This window comes from Clupea harengus, chromosome 14 (genome assembly GCF_900700415.2).
Source record: "Clupea harengus chromosome 14, Ch_v2.0.2, whole genome shotgun sequence".
Taxonomy (NCBI): domain Eukaryota; kingdom Metazoa; phylum Chordata; class Actinopteri; order Clupeiformes; family Clupeidae; genus Clupea; species Clupea harengus.
The window spans coordinates 18,135,932-18,149,037 of record NC_045165.1 but is presented as its reverse complement, the minus strand read 5'-3'; the positions used below and the strand labels follow the sequence as shown (position 1 = coordinate 18,149,037).

The window sequence follows — 13,106 nt, the reverse complement described above, 5'->3', positions numbered from 1 at the left end:
AAGACAGACCAACACGTCAGTATAGTTTCACCAGTGTACATAGTTGAACTATAGATTTTTGCTGTCAGTCCACAAGTAGTAGTATTTAAAGCTTTAGCTTTATTACTATTGCCGCATACTATAGTTCAAGCCTTGGCGGTATCACCAATGAAGTAGCTAATGGTTAGCGGTTATAGCGGTATGTTTGGCTAATGATGATAACTAACCTTGGCGGTATCACCAATGAAGTAGCTAATGGTTAGTGGTTATAGTGGTATGTTTGGCTAATGATGATAACTAGTAAGTGGTGTTGAAAATGCTGCTGAATGTTCCCGTGAATCCTGTGACGGACCGAGCCTCGGGTTGCCGTCAACAATGTGGGTTTTGCCCAAAAAGCTCAGACAAAATGAGGGTTCAAAAATATACGTTTTATTAACCCTTCAACATATCCCGGAGACCTGCTAAGCCTCTAGATCAGCAGAGGACAAAAATCAGCAGTCTCTGGGAATGAAACCTGCTATGCCTCTAAACGCAGTAGAGGACAACATTCAGTAGTACAAATCTATTAAAGATACCTGCTAAGCCTCACCTTAAAGAGAGGACAACAAACAGCAGTCATAAGGTCAACATAAATGCACATACAACAAGACAAATCTTAACTCCTCCTAGACAGAACAATGAACATATATAGAAGGTGGCCAGCACCATTTCTAAAAAGAGAGGGGACACAAAAACCAATACACAATGACAAGACCGACCCTGAGACAAACATAGTATTTCCTCCGTATCTTAAAACAAAGAAATAACTGCAATACATAATAATGTTTTACATGTTTGTAAAAACAACCACCTTTTTCACCTTTGTGGAAGTTTGTATGTGTGTTTGTGTGTGCGTGTGTGTGCAAACCATGTCTGTTTGGTTGCGCTAGTGGTTGCAATAATGAGGCAGGAGTGTGCGGCTCCTGTGCGGTCGCATTGCGACCGTCACAAATCCCAGAATGCCTGTCAGGATTTAGTTGTGTTTAATGGCAACTCCCCCATTTAATTAGAGCTGGACTTCACACGGGCAGTAATTGGTTGTGTGTGTGTTTGTATTTATGTTTGTGTGTGTGTGTGTTCATGTGTGTGTCCTGTCATGTATAATCCCCTCAGATGCCTCAGAGTTGTGTAAAAGACCATTTCTGTTCCATTTCATTTTTGTTGTTTGTTGTTTTGTTTCTCAATGTGTTGGACTATAATCACTCTAATTTCACCTGATGAACACGTATTAGATTTAATATTCACATTATAACTCCAGACATTATTATTCTCATTATTATAATTATTTCAGTTCCCTGAGTCTCATAGTCAGCCTATCATGTGAAAGCGTCCTCAGAAACTGAATAACACATTCGATTCTCGCTGCAGATGGATGCAAATTAAAAAAGCACATCACATGTCCGTTGGAAAAACACTCGATTCTCCAAAGGGCCATTTCCAGCCGGGCTTTTGTGTCCAGGGCTGTTGGCTGGTGCGAGTGAGTGCCTGGATGGTGTTGATTTAGTTTTCAGTAGAAATAATGAAACTCTGTGTCAATACCCTTAACAATCAGTGCATATGTGCAAGACAAGAAAGTGATTATTTAACCGTATAATTATGATCAGCCTTGAGAAGGATGAAGAATGCTGTTAGTGAGCCTCTGAGGGAGGGGTGTGTTCATGCCCACATGGCTTCTCTCTCTCAGGTGTACCCCTCGGTGGACGACGTGAGGAGGAGTCTGGAGGGCTACCCAGGTATCCATGTTTGCTTAATTTGTCATTTGACATTTACGGTTATTAATTTAGCAGAGGCTCATGTCTAAAGCGGCTCACAGTACGGTATATGTTTTTCAGCTTCCTGGGTATCAAACCCGTGATTTTGGTGTTGCTCAAATCTTGCTCAACTAGTTCAGCTACAGAAAGTAGTTATATGTGTAGTTATAATCAGTGCTTATGCCTCAGTGGCGTCTCACCTGTAGTAATCTTTGTGTGTGTGCACGCGCATGTGTATGTTTGTGTGTGTGTGTGTGTGTGTTTGTGTGCACCCGTGTGTGTGTGTGTGTGTGTGTGTGTGTGTGTGTGTGTGTGTGTGTTTACAGCCGGAGGCTCCCTGCCCTACAGCATCCAGACAGCCCAGCGCCAGCTCTGGCTTCACAACTACTTCCAGTGAGTGTCTAGTAGCTTAGCGCACTGGGTCATTCCACCTCAAATCAAACAAACAAACAGACAAATGCCTTCTGCTCCACCATCTCAGATTGTCTTTACCACATAAAGTGTGACATTACATTACATCACCTTGACATATCACATACTTTCTGAGAAAAAATATTCTGAACATAGCACCTCCTTGACATTTTTGGCACGTTCACGGACGAGGGGAAAGTTTGATATTCGTTATTTATTATCTCAAAGCTTTCATGCTGGAGGCTTCAAATTTTGAACAGATGATTACCTTTATATTTAGTTTCCTGTTAAAAACCTTGCAAGGTGTGAAGCCCCCAATTTAACTGTCCTATTACATAGCAATAAACATCCACTAAAGCTTTGTACACATAAACATATATATGACTTAGCACAACTGTAGTTTTGTGTAGTATAAACCCCCTTTTCCTTTGACACATCTAATCAGCAGCCCGTCTTTGTGTGTCTGAGGGGGTTCAAGCCCTGGGCTCTGTAAAGCACCTAGAGACAATGTTATTAATAGAATAAAATTGAATTGAATAGAGTGGTTCTTGATGGGACTGATAGCGTTGTCTTGCTAATGTCACCTCCTGCGGATGAAAAGTTGCCCATCTGGACCTCCTTCACCTTACTGGCTCATTTCTGTCCTTCTAAAATGGTGTCCTCACCTGCGGGCCGTTTTTACAGCTAATTAAGACAACCCTTCAAATAGCGAAGACTTTCAAATGGCAGAGTGCACCAACACTGATAAAGGACTTACCGTATAGAGCCGTTCTGTAGTCTTGCCCATACACAAACTGTATAAAAGAATAAGGGGAATGAATAGTTCAACGAGTATATTGACTCACCTACGTGATTCAGCTGGTCTCATCCTGCCAGTCAGGAAAATGCTCTTCAGTGAAATAGTCTGCCTTTTAACACCAGCACTTAGGGAATACACAGATACTGCTGATTTATGGAAAGGTGAAAAGACATGTCCCAGCCAGTCATGTAAAATGGAGGGTTGTCATGGTGACAAAGGTTATCTTTATTCTTGGAGTTCTGTCACACTGGCAAAGGTTAGCCTTGGAGTGTTGTCAGGGAGATAAAGGTTAGTTGTAGTCTTGGAGTGTTGTCGTGGTGACTAACAGTGGCTGTTGTGTTTCAGTCGGTGGAGTGCAGAGACAACAGGAAGAAGCCATGCGATGCCCCACATCAAAACCTACATGAGGGCTTCTCCAGACTTTACAGAGCTTGCCTGGTTCGTAGTCACTAGGTAAGTGACTCCATCATATACAGTTTATCAAAAATGTATGTATACACCGTATTGATGTGATGTGTAGATACAATGTCAACCCATAATCCTGCATCATAACCTCTCAAGGATGCCACTGTTTACTGGACAAAGAATACCAAAAAAAGACACATGGCTTCTCCCTCAAGCTGTAACTAAGGAGTTGTAAAATATTCATGGCAACTACATAAAGAGGCCACTGTGCTCACATTATGAATGGATATCTTTCAAACAGAATATGTAATATTTTTGTCTCCTGTCTCAAGGCATGCCTTGTCAGAATTTTTTCAGCAGCCTCCCCAAAGAATAGGATCCTTTCAGTACAGTCCATCCCAAACACTTTTAAACAGTGTGGCTGTTGAAGGGGTGTGTATATATACTCAGTTCATACTGTCATATCAGAAAGGCAAAGTTATTCATGCAGTCTTTGGCTGTCTCTCCGTCGAAGATGAAAAAAGTGTCCAACATTTATGCTGAAATCCAAAATGTCATCAATCCCTTATAAACCACTCAGTTTGCAAATAGCCAGTAGAGAACTGAGACATTAGTATGCAGTATTAGTATGCATAAATAGACAGTCTGTCAGCAGTATTTGTGAGGGAAGTTGCAAAAAGACTTGACTACAGATCGCAACCCACAGGCACTTGAAAGACTCTCAAGTGGCCCTAATTAATTCCTGTTAATCCTTCCTCTTTTTTTACGGGTTCACCCCTGCTGAAAGAGCATGCTGTTATGGAGAACAGCTTTATGAATAACCATCTGTTCGCTAAATGGTGCGCATGACACTGCTGAAATATACGTGCCAATCAGTGTCTGGGTATAATTAGTGGCTACACATTTATAGAAGCTGGCCCTAACATGATGCAGTTATTTAAACCAAAACTTGAAGAATTGAAGATTGAAGAAGAAGGGGGGGGGGGACACCTTCTGAAGCCTTTCTGAAAACTTCTGACCTTCAGTTGACTGGTGCAATCAAAGCTACATAGACTTACACTACAAAACAGAACACTTAAAAAAACACTTAAATTCTCTTTGCTTTGCCCCTGAAACTATCCCAAAGTGCTTTATTTACAAACAGGCTCCCTTAATATTACTTTGAGTTTAGCCAAGCCCTTAGTTACTTGTTAAAGTCAATGTCCTAAAATATGTGAAATAAGGCATGATTGAGGTCTTTCCTGAGCTCCTCAAAATTGAAGGGATTATAAAGGAGTTACATGTTTACACATCAAGGCAATCAATATGACGGATACCTTAAATGTAAAGTTCAAGGTTTATTTCAAACACAAGGTTCTGGTTGACTGTGCATAGCCTACTTAGAGTGAACCCTTTTGTATATCTATATACAAACACTAGAGTGAAAACTAAAGCAAGAGTATTGTGGGAAATTGATGTATTTTTAAAATGCACGCTTTCGAAAGCACAGTTCGACACTAGTTAGCACATTAGCAAGCTTTTATTAGTGCCAACTTAGTTGTTGGTGGTATTTGCATTGTTTTTGCATTACTTTTAAGTAATTAGCTAACTAGTTTTAGACCAAAACCCCTTACTGCTGCTTTAAAAATGGCAATGTTTTATAGCAATATAAACAATGAGTGTTTTGTGTGTCTTGCTTATACAAACAATCAAAACAGAAGCTGTGAACTGTTAGAAAGCAGTTACTTTGTGCCTGTAAACAGTTCCACATAGTCATGATTTAAGGGTTAGTAACAGTAAAAGTAAAGACAAAAAGTAAAAGTAAAAGTAGAGAGAAAAAAACGATTATTTACACAACTATGTCTACTGCATATTATACTTTCAGGAATATTGAACGGTATGTGTAATGTAATGTTTAAATTAAGATAAGAAAGACGACCTTTTCAGTTATTTAAGGGGTACATTTTCACTGTTTAAAATAACACTATGCAACAGTTTGACACTTTTTGAGGTATGGTTTTATAGGCAACTAGTGTTGGTACCATCCTCAAATTCATTTTGATAGAAAAACACCTGTCTTTTCAATTTGTGTAGTTATATGTAGTTCTATATATCAGGCTGGAATACCCTGCAAAAATGGAAGAAAAGCTTTCACAGCATGACATTGCCAGCTATACTGCAAGCTTCTATCAGTGTCGGTTGGGCTGTTAATGGTGTTTGCAAGGTTTTTGCCTGCCTTTTAAGTAGTTAGCTTGCAAGTTTTTGGAACAGAACTCCTTATTGCTGCTTTAAGGGACAAATTAATTGTTTTAACCCGTTAAAAAAACTTTAATCAGTGCACAAATCTGCTTAAATTTCGCACTTTTTTTTTTTGGTTTAAATTGGGATTACAATATTTCATACATTCTTATTAAGCATATATGTCATAACATATCCCAAACATGCCATAACCCCCCCCCCCCTACTCACATGAGATATATTCATATAACAAATCATATCAACAAAGCACACTAATGTCAACAGGTCTCGCATTCAAATGAATTCTTTTTCATTATAATGTCCTTCACTTTGGAGATACCATTGTTCCAGGTTCTAAGTGTTCGTGGGGTTGCACCATTTTAAGGATAATAGAAGGTATAAATTAAGGGGTCCTGTTTTGTAATGTTATTTGCCCAGATATCTGTGTTTACAGTCTGCTTACAGAAAGGATTTGTGTGTGCGTGTGCGTGTGCGTGTGCTTGTGTATGTGAGTCATGCATGTATATATTTACTTAGCCCCTTGCCATGTGTGTTTATGTCTGCTTAGTCACATGGCGGCACGTCTCATTGGCCATTGCCAGGCACTAGAATCATATCCATTTTCCACCATGGCACTTTTATGTCTAATCCTTGTTTATTCATGTCAAGTTTAATTTGAGTGGACGTTTGACGCAGTGGACTCTGATCCAGGGATCTTATGGTTATCGCCTCCGCTCCGGAAACTTCTTTTAAAATTAGCCTTGTATGTGAAGTGTGAATGATCTCGGAAGAGTGTTTTTCCAGTAAAGATTAGTTTCGGTGTTAAAATGCAGTGGATATGGACTGAGGATTGTAAAATGCAGTGAGGTATTACAGATGCATACTTTGCCATTTGACACATGCATATAGCACTACCCTTAATTCTTTCATAAAAGTGGCAGTGGTTGGAAAAATGGAAAATTCCTTTTAGATATCTGAAATGATGGAAAATAAATGACAGTGCTGAGCCACTCCATTCTTCCTTTAGTAAAGCGTGAGAGACACAGGCTGTGGTGGAGAGGAGGGAAACGTCCTTGGAGTCTCACGCTGAAAAAACTATTTCTCATGGTGGGAGATCAGTGAAAATAATTGCGCAGGATTTTGACTTCTGGTAGAAAAACATGGTATACCTGTATGAAAACATGACAATAACAGGTAATTGCACCTCACATCATACAGACTTACTAGTTTGATTAATCTTGACATATTTAAAGGCCTAAATCTAGGAGAGCTTCACTATTATTCTCTCAAGGTAATTCAGTGAAAAATAGATAGTATAAAATAGTATACAAATGATTCATATGAAGTCTTATTACTCTCCCTGTTAAACACTATTGGCCTTGGCCAAACCCCACTGGCCAGAGAAACGGGAGGAGAGGGTGGAGATGGTCACAGATTTACACCAGCTGAAATGATTTAGCTTTGCTTTGCAGGATGCAGTAAAACGTACTTCATCCATTGTCTGAGATAATATATTATAGACAAGGCCATAAGGCCTTTAAAATAAATACAATTGTTGGCAGTCTTGTGTGTGTGTGTGTCAGGGATGCAAACAGCGCGCTTTTCGGCGCCTCACGCTTTTTTCACGTCAGTTTGGGTGGGGGGGGGGGGGGGGGGGCTGATTATATTATAATTTTATCAACAGTAATTCTGGATTGCCTCCACCAAACAAGTAAATAAGAAATAAGCAAATCAGCAGCGATTATTTCCCAAACCCTCGAAAGCTGTTGCAATGGAGATTTAACGTTACTTTCTGTTTGAAAATAAGGTAGCAGATAGTGTTGAAGAATGGGTTACTTGAAATTGGACAACTTTAAATTAATATATGAAATTGAACAACACGAACACCTATACAGATAAAATAAATCAACAAGGATAGCAAAACCGATTGATAAGCATAGAATGAGAACGGCAGAAAGGCAGGCAGGACGTCAGACGAGGAGACAGATCAGTGACACCGGATCGTTTTTTTTTTTTTTCGTTTTATGTGAATGCTGAGATATTCATAACATTTTATTCAGTCTTACTGGTGGTCCTTTTGTAATACCAACAGGTGCACTTCGTTGTGGATAAGTAAAGTCTATGTACTGTTCTCACTACGTGTTTAGCATAACATAGCATAACTATGTTTCTAGATAACAGCTGTTGCCATTCCCACGAGACGAACATTTGAATGATGTCAAAGTAAAAGTCCAATAACAACAATACAAGCAATATACATTTGCTGACCTGAATAAGCAGAGGGCAGAACAGCCTATTTTGCTACATTTTTGTAGTCCCGTTAATCTTTTGTTTGGCATGTTGGTAAGGTTATTTAGACACTAAAAGATCTAACTGACACTAAAAGATCTAACATGAAGATCTCCACCTTTGATGCAGTGCAGACTGTGAAATATGTGCTGAGGTCCAGGGGCAAGACTGGCATTGGCATGTTTAAAAGAGATGACATCAACATGGGGCCAGTTGACAAAACTCTCTGCCAGAATATTAGGGCTGCAGGGAGAAGGGACAAGACCGACAGAGGGAAGAGGACGGAGGCAAAGCAGAAGAGGCAGGCGGAGTATGGCTGCAGTGCTACATGTGAAAGTGCCGAGAAGGCCAAGACTACTGCTCTGGCCAAAGAAAGGCAGACACATCTCAAACATGTTAAGAAAATGAATGCAGCCAGACAGAAGGCCCTGGATACGTTGCAGGAGGTGGCCAGAAAGAAGAGGAAGAAGAATTTTCAGAATTTCATTTGACTCTATGTGCCTATAGGGGTGGGCCGGGGATGTCGGGGGGTTGGTGGCAATGTAAGTATATGGATATTTGGCGCGGGGCGAGGGCTTCAATTACCTCTCTCTTTTTTGACCATACGTGTGTGTGTGTGTGTGTGTGTGTGTGTGTGTGTGTGTGTGTGTGTGTGTGTGTGTGTGTGTGTGTGTGTGTGTGTGTGTGTGTGTGTGCGTGCGTGTGGTTGGGGTGGAATTAGGTACAACAGAGAGTGTGTTTGTGTAGGCCTGGACTACGTATTCTCTTTCATGTTGTGTGTATCAGACAGGAGAGGTTTTTGAGGGTCTCCACTCTTCACTCTCTGCTTCTCTCACCCTCTTTCTGCTGGCCAGGTTGGGAAACAGCTCTTGGGAGAGAACATTCATGGGCCTGTTCATTCATTGCCTCAGCAATTCATTAATTTAGTCTATGAGCCTTTCAGTTATTAATGAATGAATTAATTAATTAATTCATTCATTCATTCATTCATTCAGCCATTTATTTGTCCTTTTCACTTGACAGATGGACCTCTGATTTTCAGTCATATCCATCATGTACATCATTTGAGGCAAAAATACAGCAAGTGATTGAGAGACCTACAGCTGGAAAATGTTTACATTTTTTGTATTCATTCATTTTTTATGAGAAAAAGAGCCTGGACATGCCAAACAACATGAGTAGCTCTCAATTCACTTCCTCCTTTCCAGTAGGTAACCATAGTTACCCCACTAGAGGCACATACAGTGGTGTTAGAAATGTGAAAATCTGCATAAATATGACCTAAAATGTGATCTTCATTTAAATGATAAAAAGTTTTTTTTGTGAATAAATATTTCATAGACTTTTCTTTATCAATTGTGATGGCTAAGCAGAACACATTTTAGGTCATATTTATGCAGATTTTCAGAAAAAGGGTTTCACAAACTTTCTAGCACCATTGTATGTTTGGGCAGTATACTGCAGTTTATGCATAATTAACACTATGTTCTCTCACATGTACATTGAAGTGCTTTATTTCTGTGAACTTATTCCTGTAAAATGCCACATCACTACAACATGTTTATTAATTTTAATAATAATAGCAATTCATTATTTGAGAGTATTGTGAAGAGCTGTTGGAGAATATTTTCACTTGACTATGTGATTCCTTTTTCACATAATATGATGGTGTGACGCCCACCTGTGCCCCCCTTCAGGCTTCGCCCTGCCAGTGCACGGGAAGGACGAACCTGAGCCTAAATGTTTTATTGTCTGCACCTGTATTTAGGGTGGGGCTATAAAAGGGTTTCTCTCTCTCTCATTAGGCACTTCTTTCCGGTACTTGTAGGCACTACGTTGATATTCTCTCTCACACGGGCTCTTTGACTTCTTTCTAAATCTGTCCCCCTTTCTATTTCTCTAGCTCTCACTTTCTTATTCATTTACCTAACAAATTGATACATTCATTCACCCATTCATGCACGACATTGAACATTACCTTTTTCATACCCCTATTTTGTTGATTGTTAATATTGGTAATAATAAATTCGTATTATTGAATTTAAACTGTCTTGTGTCTTGTCCCTCATTATGTGACGGTAACCTAACGAGTCTGCCGTTACATAATTTGGGGACTCGTCCGGGATACCTGTTAAAAAAATATCCGGATCAAAGACTTTCGTGAGTTCAGGTGAGAACGTCTGTTTTGCATTGGCTAGTAGTAATTTCGTGCAGTCTCTGGCTAAGGAAGAGTGCTCCAGCTGGGCCTTGCCTTTCCGTCGGAGCATTGGTTATTGTTTTCTCTTTATTGTTTTAGTTTGTTATTTTGAGACAATCCTGGTCCGAAGTTGTTGTTAAATAACTCTGTCAGGGGCACGCTTCGTGCAGCTTGTCTGTAGCGAGTTTAGCGTTATCCGGTCGCCTCAAGGCCAGCACGTCTCAGAAGAGCTAGCTAGGACAGTTAGCTTATTTGGTTAGATATTTAGGACGCCAGTGGACTGCCTTATTAGACACACCTTTTCAGTGGGAATTAGCGCCGGCAATCAATGGACGATTTCACATGGATGCATGGGAGTATTTTGGTACGTGCTTGCGGATGTGGTGAGTTCTTTTCTTTTGTTAGTCTGTAAATTAGTTTACTGCTGTCTGCGTTTGCAGTGCAAGTTGGTTAACTTGTAGCTGAAAAACGCTTAGTTTGGAAGTTACTGTGCTTTGTTTGGAGGTGTCTCCGTTGGCTTGTTTGTTCTCAGTAACTTTGCCTTTTGAGAAGCAGTAAACTGAGCTAGTGAGTGCTTGTTTGAACTTTAACGTTCTTGATGTTTAGCTAAGCTAAATATTGGTAAACAGTTATCTGTTTGTAGATTTGTGTCTACTTGGTTCTGGTTATTAGTTACCAGTTCATTGGTGTGGTGCACTGCTTGTGTATCACAGTCTGTTTGCCATTGTGTGCAGGGATTAAAGTATTCCGGATTTCCGGCATGCGGCGTTTGGCTGCGAAAAAAATCTTATATAAAAAAAAACACGTCTCGATATCATCACCATCACTTTCGAGTTTATGAGTTCGTCTGCCAATAGAATGAAAGGAGCACAACTCTCCCGCTCTCAAATTAACATTATTAGCCAATCAGAAGTAGATTGGGGCGGGTCTTGGGAAAATGTGCTTCAGACTTTTCTCTATCGCTCTGCCTAGCGTAGCTGCCCGAGTAGAGAGACATCACACCAAAGGAGAGTAGGATGGAAAGTAAGTTCATGAAAATAAATGGCGCTGGGCATGGATAGAAGAGATGGGAAGGGAAGGACAGTAAGCCTTTTGGTAGCTGGTGTAAGAAGTTAAGAGAAGCAGGTGCTTGCTTCTGTACTTTGTGCTCGAGAAAGCTAATATATGCAACTAGCTCTCCAACACACAACGCCTTTACCGGGAGCAACATCCTCAGCTGATGTACCGGCATCAATAACTGACCGTGTGTGTGACGTGTGTTTCACTAAACTGTCAATATCCAATCAGCGTGCGGCTATTTTAACACACACGGCATAACACCAGAGTTTAAAAGACGTATTTCGGAAAAGCTAAAAAAAAACTGCATGTTTTCCTTAAATGTCGACGAAGCCACCAACAAGTAGGCTACATGGACAAAGTCCTGTTTTGTATTTATTTCCCAACATTAGTTACCAGTTCTTGTAACATTTTAATGTTTTGTTTGTTATTTATTTTATTGATATATTTTCTATTAATTTCCTAGTATTTAATTTACGATTATTTCTTTTGATCAAAGTAATTATGGAAATGTTGCAATATAAAACTACATTATTATCTACAGTTCACTCTTGCAACAGTTTAAAAAGTAAATCGCTGTCCTTTTTCATATATCCTCAATTAAATGGTAACAAATCAAATCTTCTTCCACTGCCATACCCTTATAACATGTCACCTTGTGATTGTAGGTCATCTTGTAACCTTTCAAGGACAAAGCTTAGCAGCTAAACTTGATATCAAAAGAAATCGTAAATGCTACATGTGTTAGTACCATATTGTAGTGAGGTGGAGTACTATTGCTGACCTTTCTTGGGATTGCAGTTTCAAAAGTCTCACCATAATCTGCAATCATTCATTTCTAAATGTTTTTTTTTTTTTTTTGACCCTGCAAATGTGTCCATGCCACAGGACGATACCCCCGCTCCCACACACAAAAAAAAGTTCAGGCTCAGGATTTTTTTTTGCTTTAACCCCTGTGTGTGTAGCTTACATGTGTGAAAGAGAACTAGTGGCCTAGTCTGTAATTTTCTTTGTGCCTCAAATTTTGATTTTGTTTTTGTGTCCGCTTGGTAGCCCGTTGCTGTGCATGGTAGCATAGCTTGTGTTTCTTTAAATTCCTATTGTGGCAGAATAGGTAGCACATAGCTATACTTCTGAGTGAACTGGGTTTAGGGCTGTACTGGTTTGTGAGTTTGACTGAGTTAAAATGGCAACCCCTGAAGAATTTATTGCCCAGCCGTCTGAGGAAGGTTTGTCTAATTTAACTAAGGTGCAACTCTGTGCAGTGGCTGACCATTATGAACTGGCCTTAACTACTTTAGAGAAAAGCTTGAAAGAAACATTGTTTAAGTCTATAAAAAGCCAGCTTATACTTAAAGGAGTTTTGGAATCTGATTCAGATCAGTTACAATTTGAGAAACTGAAGGCTGAGAGGGAGGCTAGGTTTCTTAGAGAAAAAGAGATTGAATCAGAAAGGGCTTTAGAGGTTCGCAAACTCGAGCATGAGCTCCAGCTAAAGCGTATGGAGATGGAGGAGCGTGAGCATGAGCGAGAACATGCTTTGACATTAAAGAAGCTTGATCTTGAACTTAAACAACTGCCATCTCAGCCCCCCTCTCCTGCCCATCAACAACCTGGTTTTGATGTCAGTAAGAATATATGCCTTGTACCACCCTTTATAGAGAAAGACGTGGAGAAATATTTTTCTCACTTTGAGAGAGTGGCGACCACTCTTAAATGGCCAGAGAATGTGTGGCCTCTGTTGCTTCAGTGTGTTTTTACAGGGAAGGCACAGGAAGTGTTTTCTGCGAGAGGTCCCGGGTTCAAATCCCGGACGAGCCCCCAAATTATGTAACGGCAGACTCGTTAGGTTACCGTCACATAATGAGGGACAAGACACAAGACAGTTTAAATTCAATAATACGAATTTATTATTACCAATATTAACAATCAACAAAATAGGGGTATGAAAAAGGTAATGTTC

General features: G+C 39.9%; 1 protein-coding gene across 2 annotated transcripts in view; it reads left to right on the top strand.

The window, feature by feature from the left end:
- Positions 1-13,106, top strand: part of tdp1 (tyrosyl-DNA phosphodiesterase 1) — a 37,818-nt gene that overhangs the window by 10,446 nt on the left and 14,266 nt on the right. For both annotated transcript variants that reach the window (XM_031580616.2, XM_012836686.3), the window contains exons 11-13: positions 1,703-1,751; positions 2,096-2,162; positions 3,325-3,432. In XM_031580616.2, coding sequence (XP_031436476.1) covers positions 1,703-1,751; positions 2,096-2,162; positions 3,325-3,432 — 224 coding nt within the window. The remainder of the gene's footprint in view (positions 1-1,702; positions 1,752-2,095; positions 2,163-3,324; positions 3,433-13,106) is intronic.